Source organism: Camelus ferus, chromosome 24 (genome assembly GCF_009834535.1).
Source record: "Camelus ferus isolate YT-003-E chromosome 24, BCGSAC_Cfer_1.0, whole genome shotgun sequence".
Classification (NCBI taxonomy): Eukaryota; Metazoa; Chordata; class Mammalia; order Artiodactyla; family Camelidae; genus Camelus; species Camelus ferus.
Window position 1 is genome coordinate 7,421,381 of NC_045719.1, and position 18,607 is coordinate 7,439,987.

Consider the following 18,607-nt stretch of genomic DNA (forward strand, 5'->3'; position numbering starts at 1 on the left):
GAGAGTTTCCAGTTTATGCAGTGCAGGGTCTTGCGGGGACTCGACGCTGCAGGGACCATGGAGATCCTGAGCGAATCAGTCCGGGGGCAGCGCCCCACCGTGGGAGGCGGGAACTTGGCGTGAAAGACGGGGAACCCTGAGCTGGGCGGGCCGCTCCAGTCCAGCCAAGTTCACGCGCTTGGCCACGCCCCGGGGCCGCGCGGCCAATCAGCGCCCCCCGTGCCGGGCTGTGCACCCCTTCCCTCCTCGCAGTGTCCCGCAGAGTTGGCGGCTCCAGGGCGCTCGGAGACATGGCTCGTGGCAGGATCTCCCGGCTCTCCGTCCGCGACATACGCTTCCCCACGTCGCTCGGGGGCCACGGCTCGGACGCCATGGTAAGCGTTGCCCCACCGCCGGGTGCCCTCAGGCCTCGCCGACGCCAGGGCCCGCTTAGGCGCCAGGCACCCCGCGGGCCCCAGGAAGTTTCTCAACTTTGCATCCATTGCTTTTGTTAAGTGAGGAGGCCGAAAGGGGAATATGAAAGTATCCAGAAACTACCCACCCTCCTGGGTTTTTTCTTTTTCCTTATTTTTTCTTTGCTGGCGTTTAGCCTTTCCCGTTTTTACATTTACAATTTGCATTTTGCTGGCAATGGTAGAATGCTTAATATGCAACGACAGCAAAACAATGTTGTTGGGTTCCCACCAACGAACCCTTAACATACAGCTCTGGTTTCTTCTCAACTGAGAACTTAACGGGGTTTGTGGTGATGGAGACCAGGAAGCCCCTGGCTGGAGGGTTTGGGGTAGTGACCCTGCCTGTGCCACAACTTGCTGTGTGTCCTGAAGACCCTAACCTCTCTTGGCCTCTTGGGCCCATCTGTGAAATGAAGGAGTCAGTTTGGCTGGGAAACCAGACAACAAGGTCATAACTGGGTCGTGTCAGAGGGGCATCAGGAAATTACCTGGAAACATGATTATAGAGGACGCGTCACTGTGAAGAGTTAAGTAGATGCCAGCCTTTGCAGGTGCAGTGAAGAAAGCACTGGGTGTTTTTGCTCCCTGAGAGTGTTAGCAAGACATCCCACACCACCACCTTCCTCTAGTGCAGTGGTCCCCAAATATGAGTCCTGTGCAGGGTCTCCCCAAAGCCTGACCCCTGGATCCTCACTGCCCCTCCCGGCCTGCTCACGAATGGCCATACTAGAAAAACAAAGTTGCTGGGTACGTAGTGAAATGTGTGAAACATCCTCCTTGGGATAATGGTTACCTGTTACTTGTATGGGGGGAGGGGAATGGGTATCCGAGGACTTTCATTCACACTGTAATGTGCTGCCTCCTAAGCTGGGTGGAGGGCACCCTGATATTCATTCCATTCCATTTCCATACCGGAAATGGCCGCTTTTTAAAAAGTGCTTAAGTTATTTTTTTTAAATGTCCTTTATTCTGAGATTAGGTTCTTCATGCTTTTCAAAATCCTTATGTGTCCTTTCTCATGTGATATTATGGTAAGTGGTGGAAACACCCGCTGGACAATCCTTAGTGGATCGCCCAAATAAATGTTTGAAATTTTACTGCTTGTAAAATCCAAACACCTGACCTGCTACAACCACCTCTGTCCCTCTGAGGTATAGCAGCTGTGGGGAAACCACACAATCTCTCCAGGCCTAGGTTTTCTCATCTGTAAAATGGGTATAACATTTGCCAATACCTGCTTTATACATGTAGAGACCCTGACACAGAAGTGTGGCTGTAATTACTGTTTACATATGAGGAAACTGAAGCAGAAGGGGCTCCAACCTAGACTTTCCTTGTCTTTGAATTTATGATGCGTTGAGGTTGCTGCCTTACTGTAGAACAATTTAAGAAATGGAATTTATTGTCTCTGGCCTGAGTGGTTTATGGCCTCTAGGTCAGGAGAGATTGTATCGGACACTGCATTGCAAGCTCATACTTAAGGACCTTCCTCCTGGAGATACAGTGTGTGTTTCAAGCTGCTGCCCTCCTTCCTTCTCCGAGGCCCAGGCTCAGCACCTCTCCTGTCTCACCCCACGCGCTCATTAAGACCCTCCTCCATGTCCATGGCTTCAGTGCCCACTTTTATGCCAAGACTCCCAGATCTCATTCCTGGATCTTCCCTCTCACCTCTGGTCCAGCTGCCATCTGGGCACTTCTGTTGGATTTTTTACCTTCATGCTAAACACTGTCCATCAAAATCTGAGCTCATCCTCTCCATACCTGCCCCTCTCCCGCATCCTGCCAGTTGAAGTCACTTTTGCCTCATCTCTTTCTCTGATCGCCACCTCCTCCCCTGAAGGCTCCAGTGAAAGCTTTCCTTTTTCCACTGCATCCTTTCCAGAACTCTCTCTGAGCCTTATGTCCCAGCTTCTCCCTTGGGAACCTGATGGCCAAACCAGGCTGGTCACCAACCCTCGAACACTCTCCAGTCTTTCCCTTTTCTGTCCGTCCACTGCCATCACTGCCACTGTTACCTCACCTGAGATGTTCCTTCCTCCCAGACCTTCGTGCCCCTTCCCGGCTGCTGGAAATCTCCATGTCCTCACCTGACCAGTTCAGGTCCTCCTTTCACAGTAAAGCGTCCTCCAGCTTCCACAGCTCATCGTGCTCTCGGCCTGGCTTCCATCATTTGCATCTCTCCCAGAGACTTGCCATGCTCTGCTTCATAATCTGAGAGTTTCTGTAATCATAGCTTCCTCAAGTCAGCAGCCTGTACACTCTGATCCACAGCTGGTGCTCAGTGACCATCCCACATGGTTCCCTCCCCTGGGCCCAGAGGCCAGATGCAGGGCTCCGTCCACCAGGGGCACCTACCCGTCCCTGGACACAGGGATGTAAATTCTGCCTCTTTGGTGCTCACTTTCCTCATCTGTAAGAGAGGGGTGGTAGCACCTACTTTATAATAACATTATTGTGAGGATTAAATTAAATTAAATCTATGCAAAATTCTTATGCAAAAAAAACCAGTTGCCTCTGCATTCCTTATCAATGCGTTCTGGCTGGCCCTCTGCCTGGCTTTGGGGTCTCCATCATCTGCCCCCACACCGTTGATCCCATCTCATCTTCATTCCCTTCCAAACCAGAGCCCTTGATTTCTCTGACTCACAAGGCCTCTGGGTTCTTATTGCTCTCCCTCAAATGCGGCCAAGTGTCCTGGTCTCCTGTGTCCTCTTTGCTCTTCTCCTTTGAACTTCCATGGTATGTCTCACTGGCTTCAGTACGTGGCCTTGTACTTAGTGACCCTTCTTGCCTGGTTCTTGTGTGTTGGCTTTTTCTCCCCACCTTGTGAGAAATCTCTGGAGACAGACTTGTTTTTAATTCTTGCATCCCCCATATTGACAAGGGGTGTTGAGCTTTATAAACCCTGTCAGTAAACACTGATGATCAAAATACTGTTTGACAGTAGGAAGTTAAAAAAAGAGCAAAACAAAAATGGGCTGTCTAGAAGTTCATTCTTTGTTCTCCTGCAGTGACCTCTGAACGTGTGCCATTGTCTTTGCAGCCCTGCTATGAACTGCAGAGAGGATTAAGTCCAGTTGTACGGAAGAGCTTTCTGAAGCCTTGGCTTGTTCAGTTTGAAGCTCTTTGTGCATGGAACTCTGTTCAAAGAGCTGACAGGGATAGCTGCGGGCGCAGACTCCTGGGCTTAAAACTGAGCTGAATGTCCAAGGAGACAGAATTGTAAACTGGCATTAAACGCACACATTGCACTTGTTAAAGTGATTTGAATCCTTGGGGAGGACATTCCTTTTGTCCGTTCAGTGCTCCTGTGTTTGCTTTGGGAGCATGAACGGTTCCATCCAATCGGAGCTCTTGTTGCGTTGCCGGTTCTTATGTGATGTTTCCAGGCTTCTTTGGGGGTTCCTCACGCCAGCGGGTCTGGGTGGGCCGCTTCCCCTGCAGCACACAGACCCTGACTACTCGGCCGCCTACGTCATCTTGGAGACGGATGCAGAAGATGGACTCAAGGGCTACGGAATCACCTTCACTCTGGGAAGGGGCACTGAAGTTGGTGAGTTGAACTTTGTCTCGAGGCTCGAGAATGCTTGTTTCATTTACGTTCAAGTTCTGACTTTATTTTTCTCCACATTTACCTACTTGGAGTGAGTAAAAACAATGTTTCATAGTTGATTGATTTCACTGGGATAAATTTTTAAAATGCCAGAATTTGGCCTCTCTCCTTGTGGAAAATTCCTGAATCTCGGTCCATTTCTCTGCAGAACTTTGAGGACCAGAATGGGGTGTGTGCCTGAGGGTCGGGAGGGGGTGGCCGTGCGGTCGTGGAACAAGGCTTACTGTCACGTGCACAGTCTACCTGCTTTTCTAAACACTCCACACCCAGTCAGTTTGAAGTTCACTGCTCTTCTTGGCAGAAAAGGCCTCAGGGGCTGCCCAGTTTCACAGCTCTCCGCTGGGAAGAGCAGAGAGTAGAGGATGCACACTGAGCTACGAGTAAGCCTTTCTTTTCTCAGAGCTGGACGAGGGCTCAGCGGTGGTCTTAAACCTCCTTATTTTTGGAGATAAAGAAACTGAGGCCCAAACAGCGGCTCGGCTGGGACACAGAACCTCCTGACTACCCCAAGCGCTTTCCCTCCAGAACATTTACATACAAAATTACTTGCTTGCATACTTTTTTAATGCATGCACAGAGTATAAAATTCAATATGCACAAAAAGAAGGCGACTGCCAGATCAATTTCAATGGATCATAAGGGGCGGAGGCCGAATTGTGATCAGTTGAAGAGTCAGGGTCTGGGGAGGGAGGACAGAGACTCTTTAACCTCGGCTGTGATGGGACACCTCTCCTGGGGATATCTGCACTGTCAGCCCTCTCCTGGTTGTAGAAGAAAATCATTGGCTTTAATATCGTCGAGCAGATGAAAGGGGTGTGTGTGTGTGTGTGTGTGTGTGTGTGTAGGACAGGGGAGCCTTTCTTGAGCTTTAAGTGGACACCACCAGGCCATTCCAGCTCTCACAGGGCTGCTGTCCAGTCGCACTGTCAGCCAGGCCTTCAGCAGACTCTGGGGTGCCCCTGGGTATTGGGCACTCGGCCCGCACTGGGGAAATCTGACTTTAAAAAGATGGAGAGAGGGGACAGTGTCCTGCAGACAAGGAGAAGGAACGCACAAACTTCTCAGGGAGACAGACGTAAAAGAAATAATAGTGCAGCGTGGGAGGGACTTTTAAGTGGATACAGGCTACATGGAGAGAGGGTCAGATCATTGTACACGAGGGTCAGGGATGGCTTCCCAGCAAAGGTGAGGCTTTGAGATGAGCCTTGACGGGGAACTAGGAACTGGCAGGCAGAAGGAGGTGCCTCAGCCCTGATTCCCCGACTCCTCCCCCTCAGCAACCCATTTACTGTTAGTGTTTCCCCAAGGCAGTGGCCACTGACCGCTGCAGATTGGAGAGCTGTGTTTCAGCTTCTGCAACTTTAATTCTCTCGTGTAAGTTGAGCACTTTATGAAGTGGCTTCCTCCATCCTGCAGACCATACAGGGCGGCCCCCAAAGGTTGTGCACAACTCAGCAGGCTTACAACACGCCTTCTGGGACAAGCCGTGGGAACCACTCTCTGTTAACAACCAAGGCTTTGAACTTTGCTGACTTGGGCACACAGTGGAGGGACCCTGCCTGTGTGGTCACTACCCCGAACGTGAGGCCCTTCTCCGTGTTGTTGAGTCAGTGCTTGTGGTCCCCCCGACCCCGCCGTCCTCCAGTCCCCTCCCCGCCCCTGTCCGGACAGATGGATGGATGTCTTGAGCTGGGGAAATCAATTTCCATCTCTGCGCCAGGAACAAATGGCTCTTTTGTGGTGATGGAGTTGGCTTCCGCCTGTTTCAGACACAGCATGACAGAACCCATTTTAATTGTAACTTTGCTGCATATTTCAGGTGACTCACTGCAGTCTCACCAAACGTGTTACAAGGTGTTCAAATTAAAGTTGAAAAATATTCCATTAGCTCATCAGGGTTCTTCAGCAGCCTTTACCAGCTTACTTGTATGATCCAAAAAAAGAAAGAAAACAGTGCTTTTCTCATCGCCATGAAGGGCGTGCTTGTATGTAAGAGACACAGGGAGGTTTTGTATAATGTCAGGGTTTTTTAAGTAGGAAAAGAAAAAGAGATGGAAAAAAGCAGAATTTTTAGAGAAAAAAAATGGCCTTAAGGGCTCACACAGCACGAAAGCGCGGACACCCACAGTCCTCCGTAGCCCCTCCTGACTTGTCCTTCCTGGGAAGTGAGCCCTGGGCAGACGCAGTCACAGGGAGAACCCCTGGGCTGAGTCGGCAAGAAGCTGCCTTCAAGGCCCAAGTCTTCCCAGGTGCATTTCCCACCCGTTGCTTCAGACACGCACACCTGAGGTAGACTGTTCTCCACGTTGGAGTCCCAAGAACATGCTTTCAAACCATCTTTCTCCTCAGATCTGACTGAGAGTAAAACTGCGCCTTTACAGCTGTCCTGTGAAATGATCTAACAATTTTAACATCGAAGCAATGGCTACACCAAACAAGTCAATCAGAATTTTCTATAATAAGTTCACTGCTTTGGGGCTAAGGTGATGACTTGATTATTCTGGCCATTTACACACAGACTCAGTGTTATATTCTCAGCGAAGGAGAGAAGGGTCTTTGTTGTGAAGTTTGTTGGTTTACTTGTTTTCACTTGATATAACACAGTAAGGTTTTTTGAATAAATTACCAAAAATAAGTAATTGATGGTAATGCTGACCTAAATGAAGATTAATTTTCAAATTAGTTACGAAGAGTGTAGTGTATCCTAAGTCAGTGGTAGGAAATTTTTCTATTTCCCTTTTAATTCTTAACATTTTATATGTATTAAGCTAATTACAAATTCATTTCGTCTTTAATAGAGTTATGTTATGAATTCAAGATATTTTCTCTACTTGACAATAATGAAAAGGCATTTCTTTTTTTAAATTCTGTCCATCAGTCTTACACCTTAGGAGCAGTGGACTAGCCAGGTTTGGTGTCGAAGCTGACACACGGACACTTCACAAAGTTAACAGGAAAATGATCTGGGAACATGGTTTAAACTTTCAGATCTTGGTTCTGTTTTTCACATGGCACCCAATCAAAATGTGTTTGCTCTGTTCAGACATTAAGCTCAGTGTATATATTAACAGCTGTTCTACTGTGTGATGTTAGTTTTGACCACCACGGAAGACATATTTAGGGCAATTTTTAAAGGCATGTTCCTTTTGATTTAAAACTATTTTCATAAAATGTCCACGTGAGGTTGTTTGTGGTGCTTACGTGTCTTAATTTATTCACACCAAAACTAAACAAGAGTTAAATCCTCTTCAACAGTTGTCTGTGCTGTGAATGCCCTGGCACACCACGTGCTTAACAGGGACCTCGGGGACATTGTTGGTGACTTCAGAGGCTTCTACAGGCAGCTCACGAGCGACGGGCAGCTCAGATGGGTAAGGCGCCTGTTTTGTAAAACGTTTCTGTAAATACTGTTACTGAGGTCTCAGATGTCCTTTGATTGTAACAATTGTGAAAATAGAGACAGGCTTACAATTAAAACATTTTATTCAGATAAATTAGGGCTTGAACCATGTGGACAATCTGTATTTTGAGGTAATCTATTCCTTTCTATGAGACCTGACTGTGGACATATTTGGATCCCGAGAGCAATCTCTGCCCTTGTGGACCTCGTCTGTTCCCTGATCCGGAAGAAGTGGTCTAGACTCTGCAGGATGAAGTGCTGAGTGGCAACCTTTTTAAGGGAGAACTAGTGTGAATTAGAACTGAAGTTGTAGGAAGAGGTTATTCAGAACAGAAACTTAAGGGAAGAGCTAAGGTTAAGAAGACAGAGACCAGAGTACCGTTTGTGTGTACAGCGCTGTATTTGAACCTTAAGTTCAAAGCATGAAAACAGCGAGGCTGTAGAGGGAGAGTTTTATCACAGTAAGGTCTGTCTAATAGCTACGCCCTCGCCCTTGTCTCCTGACATCAGCTCTGTCTCTTCCTAACTCTGCTCAGTCTCCTGTCCATGCACAGGGAAAGGCACGTTGTCCACATTGCCTGAGATTTCATTCTTAACTTCTGCAAACCTGCAAACCAAGTCAAGCTTGCATTTAAAGCATCCCCTCAAAGGAGTTCCCACTGGCCAAATCTGGGACAGTTCAAGCATCAAAGTAAATATGGTAGTGCTGGCTTAGAAGTCCTTGAATCACATAAGAATCCATGAGTCTGTTCAGACAGCAACCAACCAACCAACATGGGGAAGCTTGTCATTACAGCAGAATAAAAACCAATATAACAAGAATGACAACATTAGAAAACCACCATATTGCGACTGTCATAGCTGTAACTGATGGAGGCAAGAATCATCACTGGATGCTAAAACTTGGGGGCAACATCAGTCTCTTTGCTTAGAGAGGAAAACTGACAGCCTCACAGTGGAGAAGCCTGACGGGTGCTGACTTACTCGAACGCTAAAGATAACAGCCGTAACCAAAAAAATGAGTTGGCAAACCCCACCCTGATCATGATGGCGCTCAGACCACCCAGACTGAGGAACACTGTGCAAGTCAACTGGCCTGTGCGCTTTAAAAAAAGTAATAGCATTTTTTAAAAGAAGGACATTTGTTCCAGATAAAAAGAGACTAAAGTGACATGTCAACTAAATGCAATATGTGAATAAAAGAAAGCACATTACTGGGACAATGGGTGAAATCTGATGGGCTGTCTTTGTAGGTAACGGTATTCGATCCACGGGATAATCCCTGAACTTGGTCCTTGTACTATGGTCATGTGAGAGAATGGCTTTGTTTTTAGGACTAGGCTCTGAAGTATTTAGGGTTAAAGGGACATTATATCTGCAGCTTATTCTCAAATAGTTCAGTAGAATACACTTTACTTATATTATATATTATATTTACCTATTTATGTATATACACATAGATGGATGGGTAGACAGAGGAGGGGGTGCACAGGAGCTCTTTGTACTATTCTTGCAAATCTTCTCTAGGTCGAAAACAATTGAAAAAAGACCTTAATCCCTGAGCTTCCATTGCCATCTTTTAATTCATGAAGTATGTCCCTGGCTAGGAGACCTGAATATCTTTTTTTTTTTCTGAGAAGTGCTGGTGTGTTTTGCTTCCTAACCAGATCGGTCCTGAGAAGGGCGTGGTGCATCTGGCGACGGCGGCCATCCTCAATGCCGTGTGGGACCTATGGGCCAAGCAGGAGGGAAAGGTAACCCTCAAAGCAGCACCTCTGTGACTCGGGAACAAAGCAGCAGGTGACCGAGGGACACCCATGGCCTCTGAGCAAAGACAAACACACAGCAGGCTCCCAAAGGACATAGGGAGAATCGTCTGATTATTTTTCTCTGCTGAGCAGTCCTGGCAGCTGTCAGGACGTGGCAGGGTAGGTTAGGAAGCGCTGAGGACGACGGGGCAGCACTGGCGAGGGGCTTGGAGGCAGCGTGAGAGCTGCGGGCTGGCAGGTGTGGGTTGGAGAGCTGGAGTTGCCACTAGCGCATTCACTGTTGGGTACTTGGCACATGTTTTACAAATCTTTTTTTTTTCTTCAAGCCTCTGTGGAAGTTACTTGTTGACATGGTAGGTAAATTCTTTACTATTCTAATTGTTTCTGTAAATGAAATGGATTACTTGCCTTTTGACAGCCAGTAAATACACTCAGGACTGTCTGTGGACCAACCTCTATCGTGCTGATCAAGCCCCAGGGTGACACCAGGCTCATCAGTCCATTTAACTTGTGCTGAGAGCGTGCCTCCCGCCAGGCCCGCTTTCCAGTAGCTGGACGGGTCAGAGCCTGCATCCGAGGTGGGGAGGGAGTGTGCAGGCCTGAGGACTTTGTCAGCAGGTGGTGGTGACCCTTTGAAGGATTCTGCACCGAAGAATGTCAGAATCAAACAATTTGTCACAAAGCCCAAAGGCCCTTTCCTGGGCAGGAGAAGCCCATGTATGTGCGGAAGCAGATTCTTAGAAGCATAACCCGCCTGTGAACTGACGGCCTCTCCGACCTCCTGTCTCGCTGCCAGGACCCCCGGAGGCTGTTATCCTGCATAGATTTCAGGTACATCACCGACGTCCTGACGGAGGAGGAGGCCCACGGTGAGTCATCCTCCCGCGATGGAACTGGGAGCTTTCTGGTCCACGCGACGTGGAGGCCACGGGGCTGCGTGCTTTGTCGCCTGAAAGAATGATGCTGCTTTTAATTTTTTCCAGAAATACTGCAGAGAGGTCAAGTTGGTAAAAGAGAGCGAGGTGGGTTGTGAGGAGATACCCTTCATTACTTTGGCATTCGTTGTCCACTGCTGAGTGTCGCCGTTCTCGGGGGGTTCTGGTCATCGTCCCCGGTGCCCCGTGCCCCGCAGCAGGCTGGCAGGCAGACGGCTGAGTCTGGGTGAAGAATGCCTCCCGCTGGGACCTCTTAGGTCGGGGTTCGCTTCAGCCGCTGCTGAGAGCCAAGCTGGCCTTCGGGTTACCCTGCACGGCACCAGAAGGCCCTGGGCTGGTGGGGCCGCCCCTGGGGATGGCCGGACCCCCAGGGTCTGAACCGTGGGGGTGGCACCGGAGGGGCTGGATGACCGCCAGGCGGCAGCTTGGCCACAGGCAATTCTAACGCTGAAGGTGCCCGCGAAACACCAGATTTTGACGAGCATCGTGTTTCCACAGAAGAGCAAATGCTGACGGAGGGCTACCCTGCCTACACCACGTCGTGCGCCTGGCTCGGGTACCCGGACGCCACATTGCAGCAGGTGGGCGCTTGAAGCTGGTTCTGTAGGTGCGCTTTCTGGCAGATAAGTGATGTTTTCCCGTTAGCCTTTCTGAATCTCTATGGATCTGGAGGTACTTGTCCACGAGCAAAAGGAAAGGCATTTCCATTGTGACCTAGTGAGCCCCACGTCAGGCTCCAAAAGGTGAAGCCGATTCCCAGGCAGAGGCCGGGGCGTCACGTTGTGCAGTGTGATCCCGAACCCCGCCGAGCCTGTTTCCTCACTGCGAAGAGGGAAGATGATACTGGTCCCGCGGGCGGTTTCGAGCATTCCGATAAACGCTGCGAGTGGCCCGATGCGCGCAGCACAGGGGCGGGTGCCTGGTGTGCAGTTTACTGGCCCTTCGCTCAGCTACAGCTGAGGAAGAGAATGGAGATGAGCCTCTGTTACTTTTTCATCCGTTACTTCTGTTGATGCCACGGAATATCCCAGCTTTAAAAAGAGGGACAGAAATGCTCAATTCCCCATCCAGGAATGATGTGACAGTTAGAGAAAGGGTCCCTGTAGAGATGAGGAGAGAAAGTCACCCTACAAGGGCAGGCAGTCATGCTCTGGGCTGTTTCTGCTCTGAATTTCAACAACGCTCGGTGATTCTCCTGGTTCATGGTTCAGCCATAGCATTTGTGAAGCCAAATCAGAGATGACCAAGGTGCTACTTAGACCTCGGAGAGTGTGTGCTGACGGCTCTCCTCCTTCCCCCACAGCTCTGCAGCGAGGCACTAAAGGACGGCTGGACCAGGTAACTTACTTGGGTCATAATGGACTGGACTCTCTGAGTTAGCACGAGAGGGGCTGGTCGGTGGAGAGGAGTCAGGACCCAAAGGCACCAAGGAGGCCAGGAGCAGTCTGGGGTGTAGCGACACTTATATAAGAGGAGTTTCAACTGAGGCCAAGCTTTCTCCAAAGATGAGATGTGAATCTAGTTAGAATCCTAGGACATCAGAGTTGAAAGTGATCACTGATTTCAAGCACAGGTCTGGGATAGAAACCCCCTCTTTATTATCAGTAACAAGTGTGGATTCCACTTCTACTTGGAAACCTCCAGAGGCAGCAAGCTTTGTGGGGCACTTTTGCTTTGTTCGAGGGCTCTGAGTGTTAGAAGAGCTTCAAAGCAGTGAACCCTTTGCTTCCATATAACTTCCAGCCACTGGTCCCAGTAATTCTCCTCGGAGTTCTCCCAGGAGCCAGGGTCCTCCTCGTCCCCAGGGGCCTCCTCTCCCAACACCATCTCCACGTGTCTGCTCTGCCTCTACTCCGGGGTCATGGGCCCCTGGGCATCCTGGGGTTTCCTCTGAGTAAACTGGTTGTCAGTGGTCTCAAATCCTCAGGCTGTGCAGGACGCAGAGGGACCATCACCTCTTGATCTGGTCACTGTGAGTCTGTCAGTGCAGCTCAAGGTGGACACTGTGTCTGTGACACGTCACCACACTTGCCACCTGGCCTCCTGCTCGAAGTGCAGACCAAGCCCTGGGTGCTTGTCAGAAATGAAGAATCTTCGGCCCCACCCTGACCTGCTGCATTGGAATCTGCATTTTAACAAGATCCCTGGGTGATGCATTGGCCCACTAAAGTCTGAAAGGCATTGAATTCTTGTTAATTCTTCAGCTAAGAGCTGGGGAGTGAGAACTTGCTGGGGGCAGCATGAAGCAGTGGAAAGAGGCTTGGGATGTGGTGGACTTGGAATGAACATCTTGCCTTTCCCCTCCATCCCCTGCAGTACCTGCTGTGTGACCATGGGCAACTTGTTCAACCTCTCTGAACCTCATTTTCTCTCTCTATACAATGAAAACAATAGTATCTGATGGTTCTCAAAGTTGCTGTCTCTGAAAAGGATGAGCAGAGTCAGGATTCATAGCAGGTGCTCAGTAAATGCCGGCCCCTCCTCTCCCCCACATACCCTGGAAAGGCTGAAGCAGTCAGCTCTGCATCAGAGAAGGCTGAGGAGAGATTTCCTAGGCCTCCGAGCACAGGAAGCCTGGTGTCCCGAAGCTGAAGCTTCCACCTGGGATAGAAATGTCTTTAGTGTTTGTTGCTGAAACAGCAGAGGATTTGGGAGGAGCTTTTTGTCAGCACGGAGTGTGGGGGATGTGGAAAGTAGAGGGAGGCCCTCGGGCAGCCTGACAGCCGCGTGCAGAGCAGGGAGGCTGGTGAGTGAGGGAGAGGGTGTCGTCTCCTCCACGTGGCAGTGTTACATCAAGCCAACCAGGCTCTCCTGATGACCGAATCCGGGGCTTGGGGTCATGGGAAAGGATGTAAGACTTGGGTCTCAAGAACAGTGGCTCGTCGACAGATGAAGGGAGCTGCCTGCCAGCAGCCGGCTGGGGCATGAAGGAGCCTCCGCCCCTCTGCAGTTCTGTGATGGGGTGGGGTCCCTTCCTCCTCTAGCCTCGGGCCTGGGCCCCCAGCCCCCAGCCCACCTCTGAGTTGATTTAGGATGAAGCCCTCTTGTAAAGGGCCATGGAGTGGAGGTAGCTATCAGTCATGCTGTTCACATTTGGGATGGAGCGGGATGCCTTGCTGGGCTCCCTTCCCAGCTCTGCTCTCCTCAAGGCTGACTGGGCCTTTTTTGTCCTTAACTCCTTTTCACGGCACAGCAAAAACTCAGTGAATGTTATTAAAGACCTAGCTGCTCTCTCCGTCCCTGGACTTCAGGTCAGCAGGTAATTTACAGTTAGTGGCCCGATACTGAGTGAAGAGATACCGCTTGCAGGGTTATTTTTGAGTGACTTGTCTCAAGATTGGGAAAGGGCAAGAGTTTACTAGAAAACGTGTCCTGTGAATTATTGACGGAAACAGTCACTTCTGCAGGAAGTCTAAGTGTCTTTGCCAAGTCAGCACAGATCTAAATTATGAGACCAAATTTTTATTTTTTATAGGTTTAAGGTAAAAGTTGGTGCTGATCTCCAGGATGACATCCGTAGATGCCAACTCATCAGAAACATGATCGGACCTGAGAAGACCCTGGTAAATATACCCTCCCCTACCTGTGAGGAGTGAGCAGCCTTGTATGAGAGGCCTCTGTCCAGGGCCAAAGTACAGCTCATTCCAAGCAAGGGTTAAAGAGCACTGGGGATGTTAACACTATGTCAGTGGAAGTACAGCTTTGAGGTCTTGGAGTAGGCGAACTCTTTAAACTCTCAGCCCTCTTGATTTTTTTTTAAAATTTTTTATTCTGCAGAACTAGCTGAGTAAAATCAGCTTTAGGGATTGCTCATTTGTGCTAGCATGGATGTGCCTGAGCAGACAGGTCTCCCATTGGTGCCCCAGTGTGTCAGTCATTTAATCTCCCTTAATAGACCCGCCCCCCTGGTTCACCAGGGAGGTGGGCCTCAGGGAGCCATTGTTCAAGAAATGCTGGAACTTTTGCCGAGATAAATGTAATCCTGACTGTATTTTTTATAAAACATTTCTTATTATGTGTAAAATATTTTCATAAAAGTCACAGTTAGATGTTTCTATGAACTTTTGGATGCATGTTTCACACATGAAAACAGAAGTCTGAGTCCTCGACTTGGGATCAGAAGTCCCATTATTTACACGTGAATTAATGCTACTCTTGTGTTATGAGCTCATCCTCGTCTCAGTAATTTACAACACAAATTGATTCTGGGCACACTGTCCTCTGGTTCCCACAGCATCCACCAAGGGGCCTCTTACCACTTAGCACATTCTACTAGAGGAATCTATCCCTGTGTCTGTTTTCTCCAAGTGTGATGTCGGGGAAGGAGAGACCTTTTCTTGGTCTCTGCATATCGAGCACCTGGCCTGCAGGCAGGCTCCCCGCACAGAGAGAGCCAGAGCCTTGCGGTGAGAGGCCTGGATCGGAGCTCGTTATTTATTTGACTTACTGTCCTTGAGCAAGTTACTTCTCTGCATGTCAGTTTTCTTACCTGTAAAAATGGGTTAACGTGAACTGCCTCATAGTTATTATAAATATTAAATGGGACAGAATCCATAAAATGCCTGGTGGAGTAGGTGCTTAATTAATGGTGGAGTTTGGGTTATTATTGTGCACACAGTAGGCAACAGCCAATCAGTGACTATTGAACAAACTCGGTATTAACTGTGCATGACTTAGAATGTGATAAAACAGTTCCTACAAACAACCAAGCCTGCAACACCAGTGCACTTGGCTCCAGGGCCAGCCAGCAAGTCTCCTAGGCCCAGCCCAGAGCACTTCCGGGCCTCACAGTCGCTCCCTGAGGGGTTTGTATCTCCTCTGAGGCAGTATCTGGAGCCAGAGTTCACCTTGGTGGCTGCTCTGCAACCCTCTTTGTAGTGGCTGCGTGCTGGGCCTCAGCAGTCAGTGGCACTGAGGGACAACACTTGCCCCCGGGAGCCACCACCCTGCAGCAGGGTCAGCAGCAGGCAGACCTCCCCACCAAGGCTCTCTGCCCACAGATGATGGATGCCAACCAGCGCTGGGATGTGCCCGAGGCCGTGGAGTGGATGGCGAGGCTGGCCGAGTTCAGGCCGCTGTGGATTGAGGAGCCCACCTCCCCCGACGACATCCTGGGACATGCCGCCATTTCCAAGGCAGGAAAACCACTGCTGCCAGGGTGGTCGTGACAGCCTGAGAGTCCTGGGCTCATCCCCTTTGACACTTCTGTTGTAGAGAAAGTAAACTGCTAAACGTTGGAAGGCTACCGCCAATCCAAAGGTTAACAGACCTGATTCCCATACTTTGTAAAACATAGAACTCTGACTGGTACTCAAATATTTTACTCACCCAGATTGAAACAAAGTGTAGATTCCTCTGGGTTTGCTTAGCTGACGTCAAGGGCAGGCCTCCCCACGAGAAGGCTGCCCGTCCGCTCCCTAGGACCCTTGCACCAGGCACTTCCCGGGCAAATCCACCCGAGCTGCAGGCTGGCTTCTCTCCCCTTCAGGTGTAGGAAGAGCCTGACACTTCAGAACATCTGAGAAACATCCTGTCTTTCAGGAAGAGTCTCCCATTAGCCGAGTTCACAGCAGTGATCTAGAAAGCCCGAACACTGGGTGGTCCACTTACGAGGAGGCATAGCTTCTGGGAGCCCGAGATTTGTGTGTCCTCTGACTGAGCAGCTCCATCAGTAGCTGTAGTAAACCAGAGCCCAGGTGGGAGGGCGGTGAGGCAGCGTCGGGCGGGGGGACGGGGAGCAGCCACGCTGTGCTACAGAGAAGGTTCCAACACCTCCCCAGGTGAGGAATGAGCTGAGCTGAACCTGCAAGGCAGGACCTCAGGCCGCCCACGGAACCTGAAGGGAGGTGGGGGTTTAGAATGACCCCTGAAGGGGGTCATCAGGGAGACAAGAGGGCAGTAAAGGGAGAGATGACCTATAGGAAGGAGTCAGCCAGAGGCTGGACCCCGTGAACCACTGCAGAACGGCCGTGTCTGCCCCCAGCCCAAGCATGGGCTTTCTCCCCTGCACACGCCCCCGTCCTGTGCACACACGCACTCCCCTCCTGGGCGCACACATCCCCTTGGCCGCCTTCTGCTGCTTGTTAAACCTCACATGGCTTGACAGCAGGGATGTTTCCTTCTTGAGGAAGGAATAGTTTTAAACATTAGGTGTCTCAGTTCAAAATTTAGGAGAATAACACCAGGTGGCCTTATATTTTACAGGCATTGGCCCCACTGGGAATCGGCGTTGCCACGGGAGAACAGGTAAGTGACGGCTCTTTGGGGTCAGCACACGCTGGCCACTGATTGAGGACACTGGCATACGTTAGGCTACATCACCTGTTAATCTGGGTTGGGAGATTTTCTTAATATTACAAATTGTATCATTTTATAGCACTTTATAGAGTCCGGAGTCAGATAGTCAAGAGTTGGTATATTTTTGTACAATTTCTATTATTAAGGTCATTTCTCTTTTTCAAATTCTTATCAGAATTTACAAGGCAGCAATTTAAAGTTGCAGGGGCGTAAAATGCACTGTGTGGTTTTCAGAAAGCCAGCTTCCCAACTGTGTAAACATGCCTGCGGCCCCTTTCTGTGCATATAAATGAAGCACAAGCGCCTGCCAACACGCGCGGCGGGCCGCGAGCGAGCGCTGCGGGCAAGTGGATCCCGGCTTCCCTGTTCTGTCACCCGCGCCACCTGCTTGTCACCATCCCTGTGTTTCAGCCCGATGTTTCATCTCCCACTTACCAGTCGCTGCGGCGGTCACGCCCGCATAGGTGGCAAGCGGTGTGACTTTCATGGGACACACGGCTCCGCCAGCAGATGTGTAGTGAAGTGGGTGGGAGGCCCGGGCTGGCTGTTGGGGCTCGGTGTGCGGAGTGAGAAGGAAGAGTGGGTACAGGCCAGGCTTCCTGGAGGCCACTGACGACCCACTCGGAATTGGCACGGTGCCAAGTTTTGAGGTCCTGAAGGCTGAGGCTGACTCTTCCGTTGATTTATCTTAATTCTATTTCCAGTGCCACAATAGAGTGATATTTAAGCAGCTCCTACAGGCAAAAGCTCTGCAGTTTCTCCAGATCGACAGCTGTAGGCTGGGGAGCGTCAACGAGAACCTCGCGGTGTTGCTGATGGCCAAGAAGTTTGACGGTAAGGGTGCCGCTTCCCCGCCTGTCGCACACCTGCGCTTCCCTCTGGAGTTTGCCATTTTGACTGTTTCCTAACTCTCATTTAGGCTTAACCAGGGAGTCTGATGATTTTCATCCTGGAATTCCAGTCTTTGTTGTTTTTTTTTTTTAAACCGGGTTTAATCACTCTCAGGCACTAGGGAAAGCCACAGGTCCCCCGATTTCACGTCCCCCTCTCTGCCCCACTTGGCATTAAGTAGAAATCTGTCTTCGTTTTAGTTCCCGTGTGCCCGCATGCTGGTGGAGTTGGCCTCTGTGAATTGGTGCAGCATCTGATTATATTTGACTTCATATCTGTCTCTGCGAGCCTTAAGGACAGGTCAGTGATGTGGCATCAACTTCAGGACTGTCTCCCAATCCAGGCCAGATCTTGAAAAATTCTGCTCTCATGACCAGAGGCACTAAGAACCCTGTCCCCTGGCACATCAGTAACTCCCATGCAGTTTTGCTTCCACTTCACATGGGGCAGTAACAACAGAGACTCGCCACTGAATAGACTCCTTGTCTTCTTCTAGAGGGTGGGTTCCTGGTAGCTGACTGGCTGTTTTCTAGGTACATGGCAGGGCGGAGGCAGTTTGCAACCAGATGGAAACCAGAACTTCCAAAACCAGCTCCTGTTTCTGACTTTCTGAAGCCCCCGCTTTCATCACATGTGTACTTTCTGCTTCTGTCCAGTCTCTCCCCAGCACTGGAGTCGCCATGATCTGGCTGCATCTTCTAGTTCCATTTTATTTCTTAACATGTCCCAGGGGAGCTTTAAGTCAGGACAGCCTCCTTCCAGTCACCTGCAGACACGGCTTTATTATGCTTTTCTTTCCTCCTAGAATTAAATGTGCTGTTGCAGTAAGATCTCGAGGAGCACCTCATGAAAGCATAAAGACACACATGGCAAAGGTGAACATCAGGTTCAGGAGTGAGAGCGATGGGACTGAGACCAGCTGGGGGCTTAACTGTAGAGTAATGGCTCTTCCTTCAGCTGGGTTTTAGTATTATGCCTGAGATAGTTTAAACTATAAAAGTGAACACTCCGTGATTATTCTGCTTTTGCCCCTTCACTTCAGTTCCTCAAAGCAGGACCAAGGGGGAGTTCCGGCCAACCTTGATGGTCCTGCAAGTTTTGAGGGACGGGAAAAAGAGGGTCAGCCCTAACCCACGTGCCCAGGAAGGGGTAAGAGCCTCACGCCCCGCTGAAAGCCGGCCTCACTGCTGGGGCTGCCGCTGTGTAAGCAGGACCACCACCAGACACAGACGCCCCGAGCTGTCACA

The 18,607-nt window shown here is 50.0% G+C and overlaps 2 protein-coding genes across 7 annotated transcripts in view; one reads left to right on the forward strand and one right to left on the reverse strand.

The window, feature by feature from the left end:
* The window catches only part of ENOSF1 (enolase superfamily member 1), a 20,308-nt gene continuing 1,701 nt past the window's right edge, over nt 1–18,607 (forward strand). Inside the window, exons 1-14 of one of the 5 annotated variants that reach the window (XM_014567465.2) lie at nt 7–374; nt 3,900–4,008; nt 7,324–7,439; nt 9,136–9,222; nt 9,564–9,590; nt 10,034–10,106; nt 10,221–10,259; nt 10,671–10,753; nt 11,476–11,510; nt 13,648–13,735; nt 15,173–15,307; nt 16,377–16,418; nt 17,174–17,303; nt 17,561–17,660. In XM_014567465.2, coding sequence (XP_014422951.1) covers nt 291–374; nt 3,900–4,008; nt 7,324–7,439; nt 9,136–9,222; nt 9,564–9,590; nt 10,034–10,106; nt 10,221–10,259; nt 10,671–10,753; nt 11,476–11,510; nt 13,648–13,735; nt 15,173–15,307; nt 16,377–16,418; nt 17,174–17,303; nt 17,561–17,660 — 1,148 coding nt within the window. In that variant the 5' untranslated portion in view covers nt 7–290. Of the gene's footprint in view, nt 375–3,899; nt 4,009–7,323; nt 7,440–9,135; nt 9,223–9,563; nt 9,591–10,033; nt 10,107–10,220; nt 10,260–10,670; nt 10,754–11,475; nt 11,511–13,647; nt 13,736–15,172; nt 15,308–16,376; nt 16,419–17,173; nt 17,304–17,560; nt 17,661–18,607 lie in introns of those variants that run through there. The other 4 variants (XM_006194456.3, XM_032467375.1, XM_032467374.1 and 1 more) reach the window with 4 other exon arrangements.
* TYMS (thymidylate synthetase) overlaps nt 17,440–18,607 on the reverse strand; it is a 14,050-nt gene continuing 12,882 nt past the window's right edge. Inside the window, exon 9 of one of the 2 annotated variants that reach the window (XR_004314970.1) lies at nt 17,440–18,161. The gene's annotated coding sequence lies outside the window, so the exon portion shown is untranslated. Of the gene's footprint in view, nt 18,450–18,607 lie in introns of both variants that reach the window. The other variant, XR_004314969.1, reaches the window with a different exon arrangement.